A 24,898-nucleotide genomic window follows, 5' to 3' on the forward strand; every position below is an offset into this window, starting at 1 on the left:
AATGTTGTGTCATAACTTTGTCATTTATGTAAGCTACAAGTAACATTATATATTGGAATTTTAAAGTCAGATCAACAACTTTTTTTTCATCATTCAGCTCAATCACACTTAACTCAAATATTTATTGGAAATGTATTAGTTTAGTACAGTACCATGAAAGTTATGAGTCTTACCACTGCAACAATTCCAGAGTTGCCCCTAATCCTGGTAACTGATGTTGAGGCAGTAGTATGTTGCAAACATCAGTACAAGAACATTACCAAAATGAAGTGTTCCGCTGTCAGGGGAGAACTCCTTACAGTACACAACAGAGGAAAATGTCACATTTTAAGTTATAAGATCAGTCTAACATCATGGCTTACAATAAAAAGAAAACAGTCATATCCTTATAACATTCATATCCAACTTTTACCTTAACTTAATTTTCCACTTTTCAAAACTGTACTTAGGACTACTGTTGAAATTATGAAATACTAAAATGTTTGGTGCAGATTGTTTAGTTTAGTGTAGTTTAGTTTAGTTTAGTTTGTTTTTACTGGTCACTGTCACATGGTCAATTATGCATTCAGTGAACACAACGGTGCATGGGGTGCTTGGAGGTTGATCAACTTCAGACACATTTCATCAACCGTCAGCTACATCCTGCCCTGGTTTTTACTGAAATGGTTCAAAAGCAACATAAGAAACCTGGGAGAGTCAGTGTCTAGATGCTCATCTTCTCATGGGACATGAAACAATTCTTTGACATTTACTTGACACAGATTCTCTGCCAACATTCATATACCTTTGAGTTATTTTAAGTGAACCATTATACATCTCAAACAGATATGGCCACTCCTTTCACATAACAGGGGTTTCCATTCCACTCAGCTCACTCCAACTCATGAGCTTGTTTTGAATGTTACTAAAACCCAACCTAAACTATATTATGGTACATGGTATTTTTTGTATTTTTTTTTTTTTTTGTCCTTGCTGGAAAAGAAGTCATAGTTTATTTGGTAACCACCACTAAGATATACTTTAATTGATCACATTATATTCTTTGTACATCTTCTTACACACTCTTCTGAGAAGCTTCAAGGCCTCTTACCCTGATATTATGGCTCAGAAGTGCCCATCTCCCCTTGTCCGCTCTCATTGATCACGGGAAAATGCCTGTCTTCAAGCTAGAATTAGTCACAAAGGCAGTAACCAATAGCAGCCCTTTCTCTGACTGAAAGATACCTGTCATTGTTTTTTCAGGGTATGCTCAATGTCTTCACCCGCACCTCATGGAGTGAAATCTGCATGGATCTTTGCAGGGAGACCTTCATATTGTAGCCAGAAGGCTTACGAAAACAATCATACCCACTGACGCAGGCACAGATGCAGCAATATTCATAAGTCTGAATACTTTTATGAAAAAAACCTTTCGATTTTTGTGATCTGTGGACCCTTACGGACTAAAGGAATGTAAATAATGGAGGAATGGACAGATAATTAGACATCTAGACTTACTAAAAAGTAAGGATCATCACCGCCTTGCTGGTTTTGTTGGTAAACAATGCTGGTAGATATTAATAGCTAAATCATTTTTATGTGCTTATGGTTAGCGCACAATTAACTGAATATTTGAATTGTAGAGACTCTAACTGATCTAAAGAGGTATAACATGCCTATCTTGACAAAAGTTGAAGCATTTAGAACATTTCAGAACATGTTCAGAACCTTCTGATGGGCCGTCCATGGGCCACCAGGCCCAATGAAGTTTATACATCCCCCTTGGGGAAGTTCAAATAGTCCATAGTTTGCACATGAGTGACAAAGTCACAAAGCATTGAACAATAAGTTTGTCTCAGCCAGGTTCATCACTTTTTTCATGTTCCCTGTGAACACTTGGTTGTTGCCGGTGCTACTGCACCAAGTTTTTGTATTTGGTTGTCTTTTGAGTATTTGCAGCACGTTACTGTATTTGCTGTGTATTTGCATTACACGTGTTGTCAAACTGATAAAGATTTTTTCTGAATTTGCTTGTTTTGTCTATTTGCATGTGTTTTCTTAAATTGCACTGTGTTGAGCTCTCAGGGCCACTTTATCTTTCACCTGAATGAGTAATAATGTACATATGCAGTAAGAGCTCCCATTCAGCGATGCTGTATACATAACAGTACAATCAATATACAGGATTATTACAGGATTGTGGCAGTTTTATGCTGAGACAGCTAAACATTTCTGTATTCATCATAACTTAATTTTTGTAATTTTATGTTTTTGTTATGTAAAAAGGAAACACAATTTTTAAAATTATACTGAAAAAAAAGTGAGTATTTAAAAACATTGAGTGCATATTTTTACGACCACTTTTTAGTTCATTCAACCAAAATATAAGCAAGGTGCATGATGTAGTGTTGTTAATTGGCCACAAACTAATAAGGCTATATTGATTTTATAAATTCAAGTAAAATTAACTCAAAAATCAAAGATTGCTGACTTAACATAAAACAATTATGTCAAGCTCACGAGAGATGAGTGTTTGTATCAAGTGATCATTGTTTTTTATGTCATTTTAACAGTCTTTAACATTTGTTTGGACTTGAGCTAATAACTTAACGTTATTATTAAGCTTGTTATGAATTAAGATAAAAGTTATTTTAGTTAATTATATATAGTCCAAGTAAGGGTTAAAATGCTCATTGACTCCTGCCAAGATCTGTGTCCACAAATTTGTCTTTGCAGTCATCTCTCTCTGCCAATATTACACTTAACAGGCTTATGTTAACACCATTTCCAGACAACAATGTGTAACTTTTTTCAGTGTTTATGGTGTATTGACATTTAAGCTATGTGGATTAGTAACATCTCCAAGGAAAATGAGCACATCTGGTCAGTAAATGCTCCACAGGGAATTCTGGACAGACCACAAAAGAAGAGAAGGAGTAAAGTTTGGAGGCAGCCGGGAATGTTTGTGTTATCAATGAGAGAATTCACAGCCGCTCCTGTGGCTCATGAATGAATTTAGTGAATGGATGCTGTCCTGAGGTGTCTATGCGTGGTCGCATCCTTTAGTGATTGTGACCTTAAGGCAGACTGATCATGACTTCATGATGAACTCATTTGATTTGTTCCACTTCATGTAGTTATGCACAACACTGCATGAAACAGATAAGAATGACTTATAATCTTTATGAGATAAAACTCTGAGTCTATGAGTAAGTCTATGTGTACACACATTCATGGGTTTATGTGTTAATATGAGTAACTTATTTCTGGCTTATCTTGCTTATTTCTTACTTCTTGTAAGTTTGTGCATTGTGTGCTGTAAGCCAGCTCTTCTGCTCAAACCACTGCAAACACTCTCGCCTGGCCTGCGCCCAAACAAAACAGAAAAATAACTTCTTTATGATTCAGCCTTGTTGTTATTGTTCTTCCTCCCTGGTTACCAAATTTTCTCTTTCCTCCTCACATTTAATCCTCATGGGCTTCTCCTGGTGAAATATAGCCTTGTAATTCACATCCATTCTGCACAAGAGCCTTGTTCAGATGTCCCAAGATGTTTACTGTAAAGGTTTAGATTTAGAGCAGGTTAGGAAAGTCAAACCACTAGCACTGATGGCGTGCGTGCGTTTTGTTTGTGTGTGTGCCGTGAGATGGCTGACGCAGTGCGCAGGAGTATGTTTACAGTTTGTTGGGCTACACATCACTGGGGCAGTCGATTCCCAGGGGAACAATGCTCTTATTCTCATTAGGTCATAAGATGCAGCATGTAAACACACAGATGTGAGCACTTATGGCATAATAGATGCAGATATGTCTAAGAATAAATAGACGGTCCATCACTGTAACTGCTGTGTGTGTGTGTCAAAGAGAGAGTGACTGAGGGAAAGTGAGAGATAAATATTTTTTATCATGCTTCTGGGAATATTTGTGTTTGTGTGCTTGCTTTTGTGCACATATGTGTATGTCTGTGTAAAGATAGCGTTGATCTGAATTATGGCTTATCTGCTGTTGGCTAACTTGAATGTTTAACATTTATATTTATAGTTATCAAACATGACATGGAAATAATTAATATAGTCAACTTCTTGCTATTGGATGGAAATATATTGTCCAGTGAGGGTGAATTAAGGCCACATATTTATTCGTTCCAAAAAGGTGTTTTCTGTTTTCCTCTGACTGTCTGGACGACCGGGACAGTGTGCTATTTGTTTACAATTGACAAGGCCACATCATTTTCTCCAAAAGCCTCTTTCTTCCCTCATCTTTCCTTATTGTTCTCTAAACACTGACCATTTCTTTTTAAAAAACTGCAATGGTCAATGTCAGCAGATGCATCTCTGCAGAGATGAGCTGCCGGAGTGACCTCTCTGTTGCCTGTAAACTGGGCGTGTTTGTCAGGACCCCAGTGTTGTGTTTATGTTGGGCGTACATCACAAGCCCATTTCAAAAGGACTTAGAGAGCAAAGTTAAAGCTTTTGAGAGTCTTTGTGGTACTGTTGTAAAACTGAGGTCAGCACTGGTTTGAGAGCTTTGTGGGAACTGATTGCAAAAGGTTTGAGTTTCTTCAGCAGGGATGGAATAAAATGAAAAAAACAAAAGGTGAGGTGGGATGCAGCGCCAAGGTTAGAAATTACAAAAATAAAAACATGAGACAGAAGGCACTTAAGATAAAAATGAGATGATGGAGAAAAGAGCATAGTGAGTAGAAGAGGAGAAACTGGCAGGAAAAATCATTAGATTGTGTGCACATGTCTTAGTTAATTCGTGCATGGCTTCATTGCTGCATAGTTTTGCATAATAAAGTATCTGCATGCCCATGCATTGTATGCGCGTACTTATGAGTAAGTGTTTTTGTATGAGACGTAGATGGATAGTGTGTGAGTTTGCCTTGAAGAGGGAATCCAGTGCTCTGGTAGTGCTGCTCTGGGGTCTCCCAGTGTAAACAGAGACGTGGGAACGGCCAAGCGTGTTTATATCAGCTCCATTCTTACTGGGACCAGTCAGCCAGGCATCGGGGGCACAGCCAACCCACTGGATTCATGTGCATACACACTCACCCATATTTATAAACACCTATATAGAGGCACTTGTAAGCTGGTTTGTAGACGCACATTCATAATCCCTACAATTACTAATTCATCAAAAGTAGTGAGTAATAAAATTTCAAGGTCTTTATTTGCAATTCTCTTACCAGAATTTATCTAAAGTCACACAATATCATTTTTATGCTCTTGAAGAGAGTTTCTGTGCCCCCAGTGTTTTTACCATAAAACAGTACAGAACGTGACAGCAGAACTCATTGTCTCTGTCTGGTTGCTCACCCAAATGTTGAGGAGTCTAACATATACAACAAAGACAATCACGGCCAAAAAGATATTAAATTGAACCAAACAAAAAAGGAGTTTCTGCAAAAAAGCAAAATCTTCTCCTCCTCCCGCCACAGCTCCAGACATGAGGCCGAGCTCAGACGGAGAGACAATCACTCTGACGCTCATCATGTCAGATTTACTGGACTAACATTAACACACCTGCACAGATGTTATGAAGTTCCCTGCCTAAGCCATGTTTAGACTAGTTTTGGAAAAGATGACGCTGCCATGAGCATTATCTGGTGCAGCTTGAGTCTGCAGAGAAATCATCGGCTATTTACAGAATAGGAGAATTGAAATGAAGCTGAGGAAGCTTGGTCAGGATGAAATCAAAGTTTAAAGAGATTAAACTTCTTAAAGTGATTAGATCCGATGTTTTCTTATTGTATTTCTGATGTCTCTTAGACTTTTTGTCTCTTATAGGAGCAACATAAGAAATTAGATTACACACCTCTTCATTTGAACTGAAGCGTCATTATGATCATTAACAGATTAAGGAATTTAGGGACCATGACGTACTGTACATCCAAACCTCATCGTACGAAATCAATACTTGGACCAAAAGGCTTGTTTTCATGATTCCTGATACTTAATCAGGGAAAGATGGGATTTGCATCAATCGGCAGTGATATATTGAATATATTTCAGGCCTTTAATTCTAGACAGTTGAAGATTTTTACACAAGAAGTCTGTCCTAAGGAACGTCAGCATTTGTCTAACATGAAGCACCTTCTATCCTTAGACCTTGAAAAACAAGGTAAAAGCCTCTTCTGAGGTGGAAGGAAATAATATACATTATGAGAATATGAAAAACGCTGACAAAATCGTCTAGCACAAAACCCATGTTTTTATTAAAATTTGGATTAGCTCAGCTGTAAAAAAGCTGCCTTAAAAAGCTGTGCTTTTGGAATCACACGAAAAACCCTCGGTTTCAAAACTATAAACTTTTATGGCTCCTTGCTCGCAAAGATGAACAAACAATACATTTCTGCCAGAGACCTGGGGCCCACTGGCCATTTTGTCAGCACCTCAGACAGACAGACAACCCGTGTTTGGATAGAGAAGGAGTTGCTGTAAGCTGTGTGGAGTGGATTCTTCCTCTCTGGCTAAAAAGCAGAGCACTCCGAAAACAAACTGATGTAAGGAGCGTGGAGGAGTCGGTCTAAAGGGCACCTAACAATAGGAGAGGGGAGAACCACACATGAGTTAGCTGGTCAGTGCAGGAGTCAGGAGGAGGGTCATCAGACCTCACTTCAATTATACACCTGGTTGCCCTCAGAGATAAAAGTGTGTGTGATTTCAGTCGGGAGACAAATGCATCATTGTCACTGTGTATGTTAATGTAAGAGGAGAGGGTGTGCCAGATCTACAGTCAAGACTTGGCACTCTTTTCCTGTATCTCTCTCTCTCTCTGTGTGTGTGTGTGTGTGTGTGTGAGAGAGGACTCCCCTAAACTTTGTGCTGCAAGGTCTGAATTCGGGTGGAATGGGGGTTGGAGGTGTTGACATAGAAGGATGTTTTGGGGTGGCGTTTGGGGAGCGAGTTGGGGTGAAGGTGTAGAATGATGATAGGAAGGAGGGATATGTGATAAGGGGGTGTGGGGGGTGTTTTTAGCGGCTAAGAGTTTGAGAGTATCAGTTTGTATGGTGTGCGGCATTGTTGCATGTTTGCAGCCGTGCCGACACTTTCTAATTGATCTGCTTTTGCTCATACTTGCGTCTGTGTGTGATAAAACAAAGCAACAAAAATCTCCCTCTTGTAATAGAGCAAAAGACACACAAGGCATGCCCATGCACGTTTATGCATGCTCACACATACACACACAGACACACATACACACACACACACACACACACACACACACACACACACACACACACACACACACACACACACACACACACACAGATATCTAAATTAATGGTCTCCTTGGGGAGTCATCCAAAGGCCACGGGCGTTTGGGAGAAAAGATTCTTGGAAAAAGGCTTCATCATCTGAACATTTGCTCATTACTAACCCCATCTTAGCCATCCAGAGAGAGAGAGGTACACTAAAGAATACATAGACAAGGTCATATTCTTATCATGCTGAAGAGGCATTGACTTTGCAGTCTCTCCAAATGATGGTAAAAGTGGTAGATAGAGAGAAGCCAACGAGGAAGCAGCCTTTGGTGTGAGGAGAAGACACAGGTAATGAGGTACAGACCATAAATAGTTCAAAGAGAGTCCAAAAACAGAAAGAAAGAGTAGGAAAACAAAAAACAACAAAAGAAAAGATCTTAATTCTCAGTGAGTTAGAGTCCCTCCGTCTCTTTCAGCCTCGTTCTGTGCAGGAAGTCATTAAAGAGTAAAGCCAATAAAGCTGTGTCAGATATATTGTATCTCCGTTCTCCACAGAGATATAAAATATTGGCCTCCCATCCTCATCAGACATGAGGATCAGCATTTTACAGGCCCACGATGTCCTCCTTTGGAGTTCAGAGAGTTTACTGAAGTTATCAACTGTCTTGTTATTGGGTTTCAACATAATTGTTTCCGGTTTTATTGAACGTGACTCATAAAAAAAGGGGCATCCTGAGTAAAGGTTTTAAATGTGGGAACACATCAGTGACTTCAGCCCTGGGTCTTAAAATCTCTTTTTTATCTATTAAAAGAAGTAAATGATTTGGTTTGAGAGTGAACCAGATCTGGGATTCTGAGAAATCCCTGATCTGCTTTTAGTCTGCCATTTTAGTGTCTTTTAGCTTTTTGTTTCGGTTTTCAGGCATGCAAATTTTCTGTTTTCATTGACTTTTTTGGTTCACCCTACCCGCCCAGCAGCATACAAAGTTAGCCACTAGCTGGTGATCATAATTGAGCATTTAGCAGATGAGGAGCCAAATATTTTCCCCAGGAGTCGGTGGAGACCAAAAATAGAGCTTAAAGGAGAGAGAATACTGGAATTTTCTGTGCGGGTTCACTGTGTGTGGGTCCGATGTGTGCGAGTGCATGTCTGTGAGTTCAGACCTCCAAATGGGAAGTGCTCGTGATGATATATGCTGTTACTTTGTTCTCTGTTTGTCTTGTGTTTTTTTTTTCCTCCTCTGATACAGTTTTTAACATATTTGGACAAGTATTATATATCTTACTCAAACAAAGAGGTTAGTTTGGAGGGAAAATAAGCAGCCCCTGTTGCTTTTTTCTTGATAAGGATGTCCGTACTCTTCCAAAATAAATACGCAACATATTAGTAATAGAGCAAGACAAGAATGTGTTATTCATGGAAATGATGGTGTAATCAAAGTCTGTTTTCCACTTGAGTACTCTGTTTTTTCATGATAGATAGATAGATAGATAGATTGATAGATGAAATGACTGGTAGGAAGAGAAGAGAACAATAAAACATGAAGGAGGGATAGAGAAGGGGTGAGGAGAGGAGGTTAATCCAAACAGACCTGTGCCAGGTTATTTTTACGACGGTCCCATCAGCCATTATCTGCCTGCTCTGTTATGGTTAGGGATAAATACAGACCTGGGCAATACCAAGGAGGGGTAGATTTGTGTGTGTGAATGATTTTGCGTATGTTTAGTAATGTGTAGTTTTGTGAATATGTAGTCCCTCTCGTTCTCTCTGGCTCTCCTCCACTGTAGCAGCCAGGGAAGATAACCACAACAGTTTATTCCATTTCATCAGACGCTCTTCTGGCCATTTTAGCCCTAATGGACACAGAGCAGAACCGGCCTTTTTATCTTCTTGCTCAATAAAAATCTCAGGGCCCAGTCTGCCCATGAGACTCTCTGTCTCTGAGCTAAATAAATATCTGCGTATTGACTGAACTGGAGAGTGTGTGTGCGTGTGTGTGTGTGTGTGTGTGGGGGGGGGGGGGGGGGGGGGGTTGTGATAAGTGAAGCAGTGGGGAATTTTCTATGGGAAACAACTGTGTGTGTAAAAGAGAAAGAGTAAGAGTTGACTTGAACACAGATACATGATATCATGATATCTGGCATCAGACTTTCATCTGTAAACTCTCCAAACACCTGTGTTTAAGGCGTGGACTGAAGATAAACGAGGGGTTTAAACTTAGACATACAGGGAAATGAATCTCTCTCTCTCTCTCTCTCTCTCTCTCTCTCTCTGTATGTGTGTGTGGATGCAGGCACATGTTTGAAAGATGTAGCTATGTAGCTTCATTTAAAAGCCTTTGACACTATTTTTATAATTCAGTGCTTATTTAAACATGTATGTCAGTGTGCTGTGTGTGCGAACTCTCTGCACAGAGACACAAGCAGAAGACACACCTGCCGCCTCAGGGAAACCCAATGACCATATGCTGAGGCGAGTGTGTGTGTGTGTGTGTGTGTGAGAGAGAGAGAGAGAGAGAGAGAGAGCTCTCACCCCAGCTGACCATGTGTGTGTGGGTGCGAGAGGAACAGAGGTGACGGTGAGTTTGGAGCACCAGAGAAATGATCTGCAAGGTTTATTATCTTAAATTAGCATCATGGGGGGAAAGAGATAGATAAGGACCACCATTCCGCTGATGGATCTGCTCTGTGTTTTTTTTTTGTTTTTAACCAAAATCAAGAAGAAACACTGTAGTTGAAAAAGCAGGAAAGACCGACTAAGTTATCATCAGTCCTGGAAAAGTCCTGATGCCTCCAGTTGTGCCTTTTATTTTTTACCGTAACCTGGATATATCTCCACATATGATACAGTATACAGTTATTAATCATATAGACCTGAGCATTCATTTGAATAAGAAATGTTTTAAACAGGAGTTTTGGAACATGATCACACCAGATATAAGCGCAAATTAATTTATGCGTCTTGTGAAATAGCTGGTGCTGGAACCTTGTATTGACGTGGTTTGGCTCTCGGCACGGTTTGATAAAAAAAGTGGATGGGGAGACACAGCTGATGCAATAGCTTCCTCCATATTGGATACACCGACTTCACTCTGTTCATTCAAAGGTCAGTGCTGTCAATGCAATGTCTTAACAAGTGGGGCTATTTCTCGGTCGAGTGCAGTGACTTCCAGGATTCTTGCTGTCGCCGTGAAGTTTTACACCTCGGTTCTTGTGCGGTTAAAACAAACAACATATAAAGTGATACTCAGTGCGCTTTAGAGGGTCTGCTAGCCAGATTTTGTTTAGAAAGAGCCAGGCTAACTGTTTCCTCCTACTCCAAGTCTACGCGAAGCTACTCTAACGAGCTGCTGACTCTCAGAAGGAAAGTGGATAAGTGCATTTACCAAAATGTCAAACTATTACTTTACTCCTTATAAAAACTCCTCATGGATCTACTTCACCTGTGCAAATAAAGCCACTGAAAAGTGGTGATTCCACTTAAACTGTATGGCACTGTTCTGTTTTCACCGTGATACTTGTGTGACCTCGTGTGACCTTTTTCGTAATACAAGTACATTTTGTCTTAAGAAGTATTGATCATTGGCATTTTGTGAGAATCACAAGAAGACGACGACAACAACAGAGATGATGATAGGAGCCTCTGATGCCGTAGCAGGTTAACTTCTTCCTTGTTAGCTGATTAATCTGAGTCCCCTATTTAAAGACCCGCACGGGCAGAGGTGACACAGACACGCTCACAGACACACTTCTCACCTCTTAAGATGCAGATTGCTGCTGTCAAATAAATAAGACAAAAAGTAAATATGCATCAAACAGCTGGACAACAGCTGATACACTGCAGGGACAGAGGTCTTTTGCCTAAGTGGCGTGTGTTTGTGTGTCTAAGAAAGAGAGGATGAGCCAGAAAAGGAGAGATACACATGCATTTGTGTAAACTGTGTTTGCGTGTGTGTGTATGTGTTTCAGAAGCAATGGCTATTTTTTGAAACATGACAGGTTGAACCACAAAACATCAAAGGTGCAGAGCAGCGAGAGGGAAATAAAAGTTTGGTGCAAAGTTGTCCACCTGTGTATATATACAGTACCAGTCAAAAGTTTGGACGCACTCTCTCATTCAAGTGAATGGGAAGGTGTGTCCAAACTTTAGACTATTACTGTAGCCAATATGTACTATGTGTGTAATCATCAAGACTACCGACTGATAGCACAGCTTCCAGACTCTATCAAACTCTGAATGTAGAATATAACCCCTCGGATTTTGACATTAATGCCAACAACAATGTTCACGTGAAATAAATCACTGCAGATACAAACAGCGATGCTTTTATTTAGTTGAGACTCAGAGCTCTGTAGACGTTTCAGGAAGACTGATGCAAGAAGCATTAAAACTACTCAGTCAGATACTAGTGTCTGTTGTAAATATATTACTTTCAGCACCATCCATGTATCATTATGTGATGAAGGGTTTTGAATCATATTTTTGTACAAACATTCCCATTACAGTTAGTAATTGATTCTCTCAGCAGTTTTTTTTAATTACAAATCACTGGTGTTGTTTTCTTTCTCATTTACATTCAGAATTACTTTTATTCACCATTAACTGACTTTACTTGTCAAAATCAAACATAAATTAACTAATTTACAAGTAGCAGTAGATGAGAGAACATACGTCATTCCAGCTGAAAGTAAATGAAAGGCACGAAATTTCTGCAAGATGAAGCATATCTGGCGTCACTGCGTTCTGCTGTGGATGGTGCAAGATACTCTGTCTCTTTTATAATGGTTATCGATGGATATCTCCTTGACTGATAGCAGGGAATGCCCTTGCACTTTGATTTTGTTGGACACATTTTTCCCAGTTTTCTTCTATGCAGTTGCAAATATGAAGTCTTTTTCCATCTGTTTATTTGTTATAATACCAAAAACAGTGTTGATACACAGAACCATTACAGTACCCTTAATATTACTTTTTCTGAATGGGTGTACAGCGTTTCAGATGAAACTGTTCCTATGCTAAGAATTTAAAATGTCAGTTTATTTGGCAGCAATACTGCACAGATATTTTTGTGCTGAGTTTTCTCACTTCCTGCAGTAGTGTCATCAAAGAAATATGCATGAACATGGACTCACACTCCATGTTTAGGATGAAAACCCAATAATTAAATGCTACAGCTAACATTTAGCGAAGAGGTCAGAAGACATCTGTTTGTGATTAAGGCGTAAAGGTGAGGTGCTGTTGTGTCTGTCCTCTGCTACTAAGTGGACGTGTCTGTTAGCTGGGTCTCTCTCTCTCTCTCACACACACACACACACACATGCACATTCTAATGAGGTAATTCACACAAGCACTTGTCTACTTCCTGCCTTGGGACTTAGGGTTCAGGGGATGTCAGGGGTCTCTTGAGATTTAATGTTAGACATGTTAGTTTCTGTGTGTGTGTGTGTGTGTGTGTGTGTGTGTGTGTGTGTGTGTGAGGGGCACTTTTTTATCACAACTCGCATCTCACCTCTTTGTCATCTCCTGTTAGCCTCCGGTAGCATTATGCCTGTGTCTCGTGGGAGAAGAACTGATACACACACTGGTGCAAACACAGATTAGGTTGAAATGAGATGAGAGGAGGTGCTGCTAAGGTCAGCCATCTTAAAACACACACACACACACACACACACACACACACACACACACCATTGGTTCAGTGGTAGGCCAAATCAAAAGTCCTAAACAGCCAAGCATGTCCGGTCCGTTTCATAATTTCACATTTCTTCTCTCACTCTCTCTGTCTTTCTGTCAGTTTTCTTTCTCTGCAATCCGATTTATCTTTCATAAATAAAACCAATGGCTTTTCTTGTTTATGTTACAAGTGTAGGAGATTTGTTGTTGTATATTCTATGCCTGCCTTTCTCTGTGTACGCAGTATGTTAGTGTGTGAGGGTGTGTGTAAGAGATTGCACACGTACATCTAAGGCGCAATGTTTGTGCAAGTTCCCTCTCTGTCCATCAGACCCACTCCTAGAGTGGAGGGGGGGGGAGTATCAGCGAAGTAGCCCAGGAGGAGCCTGGAACCTCGGTCTGGTGGGGGCGTTGGCTCCCTGTGGGACCTAGAGGGGAGATTGTAGGGCTGGAGGGAAGCAGCCAGGGAGGAAAGGGGATATGCGTAATGTCTTCGCCCAGGAAGGCCGAGGTTTTCCAGCATTATGGGGCAGTCAACACGTCCCCAGCTATCAGCAGTTCTGGATGGTTTATCCAGAGATATCGGCAGGTTATGTGGGTGTATCTTACTCGGGCCTGGAGTTTGTTCATGCAGACAAGAGCATGAACAAACCCCCTCCACCCCCACCTTTTTCTGCAGAGACACATGCAAAAACATGCATTAATGTAAAAACACACACTCTACTCACAGTGGAGTTTGGGTGTGTTTCACTTGTCTGATTGTGTGGTGTCTTTAGGGACTGCTCCTATCTCTCTCGTGGGGGTCAGACAATACTCTGTCTGTCTCCCTCTGCACTGTAAGCTACAGTAATTACCACCAAATGCCATAGAAAGTTATAGATAATCAGTATGTGTGTTTGACTGTATCAGTGGCTTGTTTGTGAGTGTAACCATGAGCTAACCAGACCACTGAGACAGAGGAGATATGATGTAGTGAGATCATTTCATCTGAGAGGAGGGAGAGGGAATGAACTTGAGTTCATTTTTCAAAATAAAATAAAGATTCAAGCATTTGCAAGGATCAAAAGTGTTGATAATAAATATAATGAAGACTTAATAAACTTTTTTTTTTTTACCTTGGTAACAACTCAGGAATATATGCACCATATATAACATATTACAAAAAAAGTTCCACATATATAAACAGACACACACACACACCTGTCGTTCCCCCCTGAGTAATGAGGAGGAAGAAGATCAAAGCATAAAACCTGATCCAGCCAATAAGCACTGTTTATCATCCCTCTCCATCATCGCTCTCCATGTTAACAACAGCCTGACTAATCAGGTGTGAATAATATCAGGGACAGTCCAGCGTTACACGGCTGATTAGGTGTGTGTAATGTTAATCCTGACATAATATCTCCATCGGTTTATAGAGATCAGTCAGAGATTAGACTGGTACCGTGATATAAAATGATTTCGTCTTCAATAAACTTTACTCAAACACTTAAACCCCAGTGATCCCGACATCCCTCATTTCAATCCTAAATCTTAAATGTTATATCTAAAAGTAGTGTTGAATCTCTGTAAGGTGTGTTAAGAACCAAAATTTCGAACATTACAAACTTTTCACATCAAACCTGGAGTATGAGGCAGCTAATTTATTTGTTTAAGATCTGTTTGGGGACCCAGAGAAGCCGGCCATCTTTAACGTAATGTCATTTTCATATGTTTAAAACATCCACAACAACAACAACACATTACTTCTCAACGTGGTTAAATACAATGGATTTTTATATGCCCTGTATTTGAGATGGGTTATGACTCTCAAATCTCACATAATGTTATTGGAGTTTTACCCCAGAGAGGTTGAACTGACCCTAAACATAAGTAACATCACCGTGCAGGACAACTGTTCTGTATACTGTACATAACCCATTCAAGTCAATGGGAAAGTGGTCTCAGACTTTTGGACCCCACTGTCTGCATGTGTTCATGCATAGCCCATATAGCATATTTAACAAGAGAAACAATTACAATTTGTCAATATTTCCCCTTTATCAAATGTACAAGCCCAGAGAAGAGTTACCACCTCAATACTCTATACTTTGGTTTACTCTATACTCTATACGTCAGGGTGTAAAACATTTAAAGGAAAAAAACATTGGTTGAATTGGTTTGCAAAAAACACACACATACAGCAGCACAGGGTCTGTGGAACCCCCAACAATGAGGAGGTGTAGCCAGTGTCAACTGAACACAGTGAAGACATTTAAACCTGATAGTTAACCTTTCTTATTCCACTAAATTAAATGTCTCACACAAAGCCAGGAGAGTCTCTTCTGTTGTTATTGCTAAAAGCCTAATTTTAATAGTCATAAAAAAACAACCTTGTATTTGCACATGATAACAGCATTGTTATTGGTTTAAGATGAATAGAAATCATGGCTACTATTTGTGTGTGTTATTTTCAAAATGTCCCCAGGGCCCTTTTCATTAATTCTTAGGTTTTAATCCTTTTTTTTTGTGCTTTTCTTGTCATGTATACACAAGGTGCCCACGAAAATGAAGTGAAATTGGACCAAATTGCATAAATAAGGGTGAAAGTTAATTAATTAATAAACCGAATTCATGTACTTAATACTATTAATGACGGGTTTTGCCCCTTTTGTGTGACACTTAACCTGGCCTGTAGACTCAAAGGTGAATAACACTTTGAAATACAGGCATTGATGTTAAAACAGTATTAGGTCTGTGGCTGTATCTTGGCTAAATAGCTTGTTTTTTTTGCTGAACTGTTTTGACTCTATTTGTTTTGGCTAGACTGAACTGACCAGACGTCCAATAACAGCAGTAGGGACAGTGGAGGTGGGGGGGCAAATCTGGGTGCGGGGGTGGGAGGTGGCAGGAACTGCTGCTGTGAAGGATTTAGTAGGGTGCTGAAGCTCTGGCCTGTTGGAAGATCAAACCACGCACACACACACACACACACACACACACACACACACACACACACACACACATACACTCACACATCCAAATGGTACCACTGTGTGAGATAGAAAACTGAGCTGTGTCCCTCTCTGTTTATAAACTGTAGCCTCAATCACAATGACAGAGACCAGACCCCTGGCTCTGAAACCCAGCACTGTCCTACACTGCCCTACTGCCCAAGTGAAGCCACACCCCCAGCACACACACACACACACACACACACACACACACACACACACACAAATATACACACACACACTACTTTTATCTGTGCATCCCATCACCAGGCCACATGTTAGACCAGAGGTTGCAGCAGAGGTTAAGAAAGTGCCAGATACTGTAGTCAAACACACACACGCGCACACACACACACACACACACACACACACACACACACACACACTCACACACACACACTCAAACTGCAGCTGCATCTTGTCCCACTTACTTCCGACAGGACACTTTGGGCTCTCAGCCAATTCAACTTCAAGCCAACACAAGTGTGTGTGTGTGTGTGTGTGTGTGTGTGTGTGTGTATTCTGGGTAGAACCATCAAGACAGCAATGCATGATGGATATTTCAGCGACAAACTCAGTCCAAGATGCTGTATATCTTGTCTAATATGTAAATTCGTCGTTACATCTGCGGTCTGTACTTGGGTCTGTTTCTCACTCTTCTCCGTTCCCAGGGTTGATTAGTTATTGACCTCCATCTGTCTGCTTCTGATATGACTTATTGCCAGCTGCACGGCAACTGACCTATAAGGAAGGGAACAGCACCCTAAGGCCTCAAGTTATACTAACTTGTGGACGCGTATACGAACAGCTGCGGACACCACGCACTCTTACTTGTTTTCATTTATACTCCGCTTGTGGTCCACTTGGAGGATGCGTCCCATACATGCGCAGTAGATCGTTGTCTACGGGCACGCGCTCTACGAACCAAATCAAAATGGCGACATCCAATGCAAGAAGAAGAGCTGCTTTGTCTGCTTCTGTACTTCTTCTTTTTAAAGATCAATTGTAGAGGTGAGGGTAGTGGTGGACCATGTTTGTTTTCAAGCTTCAAGCGCAGTTGGCACCCAGTGGAGCGCAGAACAAATTGGTGGGTTTTGCTGACGCCCACACCATGCGTACACCCACCAGTGATGAAATTTGCGCCATGTGGACCCTAGCGGACCCTTGCGCGAAGTACAACATCGGCTTAAGACTTTGTCCACGCTCGTCTGGCTAAATCCGAAAGCAAGACGAGCTCGGTGTGCGCGTCATTTTAGAGATTCCAGCATTGGCCAAGATATCACGCGGTTTCATACGTTCCACATCATCCATATCCATCCGTCACACACATTGTGAAACCCAATACGTTTAACACAGATGCACACACTTATGCAGATAAGTGCGTATGTGTGCACACATTCCAGAGACCAATACACTCCAACTCCCTCACATTGTAAGGACAAGACTTCCAGGTCATTAACCTACACTTTGACAGAATATCAGTCTTATTTTGGAGAATCACTGTTTGCCTCCCTCCGGATGTTCCTGTCACAGAATATCAAAGGATTGTAGTCTTTTTGAAATATAATATGATATTTCCACTCCCATAAACATGTTCATAATTCTCTCTTATTGCCGGGTTTGTCTGCCACATCCTTTTGCAACAGACTTTCTCCACTCCCTGCTGTATCTTTGCACTCTCTGCAACCTCTCTTTTAGTTGTTTTGCTTTGATTTTTCTTTTTTTAGAGGTACTTGAACTGAGGTGAAAAGCAATTTGTGCATACGTATGTGTGTTGGGGGAGTATGGCTGTGATAAGGGACAGGGAACTGGCGCGCTTAGACAAAGATGGATGATGTTTTTCTCACCCTAAGCTTCACTTCACAAGATTACTGTTTCTCATTCTGTTTTTGCATAGCAACCAAGCAACTTCTTTTTTCTTTTTTTTGTTTGTTTTTAATTTCATTCTTTGAGTTACAAAAAATGCATGTGGAATGTTTATCCAGTAAATAAAACTATTTTGCTTCATATTACGATCCTATTCTCTCACATTAGTCACTTGTTCCTCAGTGTAATGTATTGTGTCCATGTTTCTCTGCCTTTTTCAGTAAACACTCACAAGGCTGGAAAAAGTGGGTGAGGAAAGAGGATGAGACAAACTATTTTAATGAAAGTGAAGATTGACTTTGTTAACTTTGTCCCAAGAAGATTAAATAAAGCTCAATAATGCTCCACTAATCCCAGCTTCGTAAAGTCATGTGCAGACTCTTTACATTTTATACTCATTTTATACTTGAGTAAAGGAGGAAATAAAACTATGATGATACTGCGGCTACTGTGCGCAGTTCTCTGGCTCACACCAGACACCATCGGCATGGATGTATTAAAGGAGCTATATGTAAGTTTTTGCTATTGCTACATAGGCAACATTAGCATTTTGTTTCCTTACAAGTCTAGAAGAAACATCAAACTCCTCGTCAAGAGCGGTCTCCAGCTGTGGAAAGCAACACCAATGTGTTTTGCTTCTATTTCTATCGCTGGCTTTCTTCTACTGAAGTTAGCATGCTAACCATCTAGCACCGGCCCGGTCGGGCCCGTCGCGTCATTTTCCATCCAGTCTGCCCTCAAGAAGTATCACTGCTTAGAGGGCGTTTTATAACCTCTTGTATTGTAAATGCAACAATGGCTCTTGGTAAGCAACCATCACCGCCACCCGCCCCACGTTCAGCGGCAGAGAAAACTTACATACAGCCCCTTTAACTTTAACTTGATATCACAAGCTTACAGGACGCATATGCCAAACTATGCATCCTAATAATGTTTAGAGCCAGTGTGCGTCATGTGATGCGCTATTCCTGGGGGCTTTGTCATCGGCAGCTCTCACACACTCAGTCTCGTGTTCATCATACATTATAGAAAGGAGGGGTTCTAGCTAGCATTAGCTGTCCCTCTTTTATATGAGCTCAGTTGTGATGATAGAAAATGACCGGACTGCCAGAACTCACAGCTACGGCTAGTCTGTATGTTACCGTGTGTTAGCGTATCATGTTTGTCATTCCCATATGATCTTCAAAAGCCACATTCACTGTTTCTTAAAACATACACTTCACTACACAAAAAAACTATTAACAAAGGTGTTTGCGTGCATGTGTGTGAGAAATGATAATGACCCAAGGAATCAGATGTCCCCCTCGGTGGCCCTGTGAGCAACATCTGGAACCCGTCCCTTCGTGGTGACATCACACAACCAGCCTAGCCTTTGACCCCAAACCGGCTAATTAGCAGCATGTCCCTCCATAGCTGCCAGAGTCCCCTCTTTTTTCTCCCTCCATCCTTCTCACCCCCCTCTCCACCTGTTGCCTCGTGTCACTGTGTGTGTGACCGATGCTCTGAGAGAAAAAACGGTCACAGAAAATGTTTCCTTAACACTTACATTGCTTCATCCTTCACATGAAGGACCGGCACAAAATATGTCTGAAGCCTAAACGGGCTTGGCACAATTAGGAACATTTAAATGTACATTTTATGATGATAATTAAAGTCTTTGTGAGTACAAATGAAAGTTATGATGTTATTACATCAGGTTCTTTGTTTTAGCGACACACAGGAGAGAGAGGGGGGGGGCGTTCAAGTCTTTTTCATGAGCTATTTTAGGTCATCTCCCTCTCCCTCACTCTCTCTATTACTCTCTGGTGGATCCATGTATCTCAGAGGTGATCATCAATCTAGCAGACTCTATTATTACTTTTCCACTAAGTGCTTTGATTTCCAGCCCACCCAGGAGATTAAGCCCCTCCTTCCTCTCTTTCCTCTCCCTGCATCCCCTCACCTATATCCCTGTCTTTCTCTCTTTCTGTCTGCTCTGTGTAGCGCTTTATTCCGCCCTTGCAGTTCAGCATGTGAACTTCTTTTTCCAAAATGTCTTGTTCTTTCAGATTTGTAAGATCTGTTCCTCCTTTCTTGTCAGGACTTTAAACTTTTTCCAGTTGACTAAATGCAGCCCGACCAACATTGCGGTGTTTCGTTGTGTGATTCTAGTGGATAACACGTAGCGGTGGTGCCTGCTTAAATGCGCTGTGACACCGGAAGCAAAGAGGTTAAAGGTCAGGTCTCAAGAGACACCCTTCTTATCCTTGCACACGCTTCAGCTGTGCAGGCAAAGGCATTGTGTTCACACATATACACTCTGTCTCACACACACACACACACACACACAATCTTGCATCCCAGCAAGAAAGATCTGCAGCTTCAAGTCACTCAGAATCTCACTATATGTTTCAGCCAAGACCAAGATGCACATGAATATATGAACAGTGTTCTCCTGGTGCTCCCCGACCTCTTCCACTTAAAACAGCTCCAGAGACTTTGTTGTTTGGACTTGGCCCTGAGTGGACCAGTGCATGGAGCATCGGTGTGGAATGATGTGGAAGGCCAAACAGGGGATTGTGGGTGCCGGGTATCCGTTACATCAGAGGGGACCGAGGCGCCAGTTTGCCATTTGAGACATGACACCCCCCTGTCCTTGCACTTTATCCTGTTAACTGGCAAGATGTGCTGAAAGTTGCATGGACCCTGTGAGCGGAAAAGGCAAAACACTGAACACTCATATATCTGATTATAAGATACATTATTATGTTAAAATCTAATAATTTATTGAATAGTAAAAATAATGAATTTTCTATAATATTTCATAATTATAGCTTTGAATTTCAGAAATGTAATATAAAACAAAATATTGGAATTTTTGCTTTTTTAACCTAATTTCCAGGTTATGATAATAAACATCTCTATGCCGATTACACCTACTTTTTTAACATTGATTTTATTTTGAACCCTTTGGGTTAAAAGTCATTTGTCTTGATTTTTAAAGGATAATCTGTAAACCAAAAAGTATGCTAAAATTATTGGGCATATTATCATTTCCAAATTCATTGATTTCTTTGTTTTTGTTTTTCTTTAATGTCAGTAATATTTATTATTCACCAAATGAGTGGATTTCGAAACCAACAATGTCAAGTTTTCATGTAGAGGTTAAATTCTTGACATATACCTTGGGCCCCAAACTTATGTTCTTTCTTTTTTCTTTTTATTTATTTATTCTTTTAACAGGTAGGTCATACACAAACCTTCTAAAGCTAAAGTTCAGGGCAAACTGAAATTCTTAAAAAACAGTAGATATCACAGTAATTAACTCATGTTATCTCTTCAAACATAATTCATAAAGTGAGTCTGAATAGAGTTAAATTGTGTTTAAAATAAACAGTATATTCTGTATTTTGCTGGAGAGCCAACCAGGGTCCCTTGGGGTCCAGGAAACCTTTTGGAAACCAGCAAGTGAGATCAGTACCAGTGTCTCCTCCCAGCATGAGGTAACGCCCTCTCTGGTCATGGAGATAAAAAGTCTGTTCCTTTCTGCTCTGTCCACGCACGGTTAGCAGTTCATGAACACCCCGTCCACTCCTGTCCAGCCTGAGCTTCCTGCTCCCATGTTTTGAGCCCGCTACAGTCGGACACAGCTCACCATGTCCACCGGGTCTCTCAGCGATGTCGACGACGAGCTCCTGGACGGCATCCTGAAGTTTGGCTCCTCCGGCAAAGACTCCAACGAGAGCACAGAGGAGAGCTCCAACTGCGAGGGCCCCTGCGCAAACGACGAGCGGAGAGACGCGCCGGGCAAGAAAAGGAAGACATCGTCCCGGAAAACTTCAGCCAAGGGTGTGGCACAGCAGGAGGGCAAGCAGGTGCAGAGGAACGCGGCCAACGCGCGGGAGAGAGCCAGGATGCGCGTCCTGTCCAAAGCCTTCTCCCGGCTGAAGACTTCATTACCCTGGGTACCACCGGACACCAAGCTCTCCAAACTGGACACACTGCGCCTGGCGTCCAGCTACATCGCGCACCTCCGGCAGATACTGGCCAACGACAAATATGAAAACGGATATATCCACCCTGTTAACCTGGTGAGATTTGGGGATCCAGTGGAGGGAAGACTTATGTGAAATGTTTTTGAACGAGGCAGACTTGTTATTTTGAATATTGTTGGCCAATATTCTGAGAATGAAGGAGCTGTTGAATGATTTTGTTAGAGCATAATGACGCTTGTTTGCCTCGTGATGTTTACTCAGTTTACTTTTTATATAATAACTAGAACTTTTAAAGTCATCAGGATTTTCACACAAGGCCTCATAGGCTACAGCACCAAGGTGACAAAGGTGGGTGATAGTCATGTGAAGCAGGTGCATAGATGAGGGGGAAAAGGAATTCATGTCATTTTCTATTAATGCTGATGCTTTCTGCAAACTGACCTGTCAAAAACTCCTGCATGATCGATGATTCTACAATCAATAGAAATTTAGGCCTCTAATTTATCTCAGAGAACCATTTCAGAATAATGCAGCTGATGCAGAGCATTAGGCCATCATGAAAATAACATTAATTCTGCAATATCTAAAATAGTTTTATTGTTTTATAATGAGGTGAGAGATACGCCATTCAGACCTATTTAATATATATATATTAATAATATTATATATAAATATAACAAGTTTATAGTAATATTACGGATCAGAATATTGGAGCTGCAGCGGCAAAACCTTTTTTTAATGCACTGCATGAAGAGCTGGTGATAGTGCTTCCTTTTTATAAAAAAATAAAAAAAAAAGCCTGGAAGTGAAGTGATTCAATGATGCATTATTGACCTGATTTTTTTTTGTTTTTTTTTTTTTGGTTGAATTAATTGTTAATTTTTTGTTGTTGTTTTAAGAAACTGTTTGGCCTAACTGGTTGTGTTTCCCTCCGCAGACGTGGCCTTTCATGGTCGCAGGTAAGCCGGAGAACGACTTGAAGGAGATGCTGAACACAACAAGGTTATGTGGAACAACGGCGTCCTGATGCACCCACGTTTCGAAGGGAACAATTTTATCAAGAAAATAATTTGAAAAAAAAAAAAGAAAAAGAAAAAAAGATAATAACTGAAATCCACGTCTCATCTCCGCAGACTTTGAGTGGGAATAACGGAGGGAGTGTGTCATCTTTCTCCATCGTTCCTGTAAAGAGCTGATTTTAAAAAAAAATTTATTTAAATGCATTCTGTCACTCATTGTTGTCTTTGCTGGTTCAAAGATAAACTGCGTGCATTCAATTGCTTTTTTATACTCTGCAGATGCATTTTTTTTTTTACTCGTGCAGGCCTGTTTTGGCAGCTGCATTATGATGGACGGCTGTGCACATGATCCGTGTCCACTGTCTCCAATGGTTGTACAGATTACATGTATATAAAATATATTTGTATCACTTTTACACCCTGTGTACTGAATGTATTTTTTCCCCTCTTATTGTTAATCTTATTTTTAATTTTATTTCCGTGTGTGGGCCACTGCTTTGACCTCTAGTAACCTCTCATCACTCCACTCCTTCAGAATAGCAGAACCCGAGCACCAACAAAGCGTCAGCGCAGATAAGTCTCTCTCTGTTGTTTCTAAAAGATAACAGTAGACTTGGTTGCCATTACATAAACAAACTTGCCTTGAAAGATTATTTGGGCAGTTAGTGTTTCTTGTCATTTAGCCTACACAAGTCAAAACAGCTGGAGATATCATTTGTGTATACTGGAGGGCTATAATTTCAATTAAATATCTTAATATTTTTAGGCCGTACAGTCTGTAAAGCTTAATTTCATTACAGCAGTAAGACAACATCATGATTTCATTTCTAAAACGTCACGGAAAAGATGCACTTCATGTTAATTAGACGCTTAGTGCACTGATTGGACAGACTATTTTAAGATTCAGCCAATCAGCAGTGATCTGTCTGAGTCGCCGTCAGAGGACATTTAAGACATTTTTGAAAGTGGTTGAAAAAGTGCGCGCGGAGCTTTAATCCCGCCCAGTGCAGTTGTTTTAATTCGCTCGGGTTATGACCGCAGTGTTTACATCATGCCGACAGTTATTTATGCAGCCTGACACACGGTCTCTCTCTCTCTCTCTCTCTCTCTCTCTCTCTCTCTCTCTCTCTCTCTCTCTCTCTCATTGTGGTTTATTACAATGAAAGTAAAGCGCTGAAGAAAAGTGGATATAGTGGATCAACATGTTTTTTTTTTTTTTTTTTTTTTTACAACAGTTTACAACTCAACTTACATTCAGAGGTCATGCTCTGACAAAACAAAAGTTTGCTTAAACAAAAGTCATGTTTACATAGCTGCTCAATTTACTAGTTTTGAGATAGACTGCTTGTGCTTTCTACTTCACTGTATTTATGTGATTATATTTTTAACCTAAAAGTCGTCAACTTCAATATATTTCCCCTAGAAAACACTGGAATATGCCTAAAATAACACGAGCTCTGCATTGAAATAACAATGCTCCTTACTGTATTGCATCAATAGTGATGTTCCAATAATATGTAATCTGCTTCATGTATTGTATTTTTACATTGAGATATTTTTTACTAAGTAAAAATCTGAATACATCTGACACCAGGTTAAAATGAATGGATTTTTCTATATTCAGTGACAGTTATTATAATGTTTGATATTTCAATTATATTTAAACTGATAGGTCCTCTTACTAGCTTTTTTTTTTTTTTTTTTAGCTTTTGGCAGCATCTCATGGTCTTCACCTCCAGATTTCCCCAACAGGACTTTTCTCAATTGTCATTCAGACACAGTATTTACATTATTTGGGTTTATGTGCTAAATCCAAACAAATTGTGCTGTTGCTTTATTAGTCATTAAAGCTACTTTTCAGTGACTAGCTGGAGGGAAGAGGCTGGCTGACTTTACACACTTGTTCACATCAAGGACAGTACCAAGTATCCTACAACAGGAACAATATGATTGAGTGCTGTAGTAATAAAAGAGTCCCACCGACATCTCTTCAAGAACCCGCACCTAATACATCAGCGGCGGCATGGCAGGGGCCTCGCCGCCACCCCAAAGGGACCACCGTGGAGAAAATAAACTTGGCCGCCTCTTTCCTGGGGCCAGCTGCACAGAGCGAGAGAGGACGAGAGATAGAGGAGGGAGGGAGGGGTCTGTGTGAGAGCGGGGCCGGGATTCCCATACTTGCTAAT

The 24,898-nt window shown here is 40.6% G+C and overlaps 1 protein-coding gene across 1 annotated transcript; it reads left to right on the top strand.

Annotated features, from left to right (window-relative positions):
• Positions 1-21,200: 21,200 nt before the first annotated feature.
• On the top strand, positions 21,201-23,128 carry tcf21 (transcription factor 21). The gene is made up of 2 exons (XM_056405635.1): positions 21,201-21,789; positions 22,631-23,128. Exons 1-2 carry the CDS (start codon positions 21,355-21,357, stop codon positions 22,718-22,720), a joined length of 525 nt encoding a protein of 174 aa, XP_056261610.1. The 5' UTR covers positions 21,201-21,354; the 3' UTR covers positions 22,721-23,128.
• The last annotated feature ends 1,770 nt before the right edge of the window (positions 23,129-24,898 follow it).

This window comes from Seriola aureovittata, chromosome 19 (genome assembly GCF_021018895.1).
Source record: "Seriola aureovittata isolate HTS-2021-v1 ecotype China chromosome 19, ASM2101889v1, whole genome shotgun sequence".
In the NCBI taxonomy this organism is placed as follows: domain Eukaryota; kingdom Metazoa; phylum Chordata; class Actinopteri; order Carangiformes; family Carangidae; genus Seriola; species Seriola aureovittata.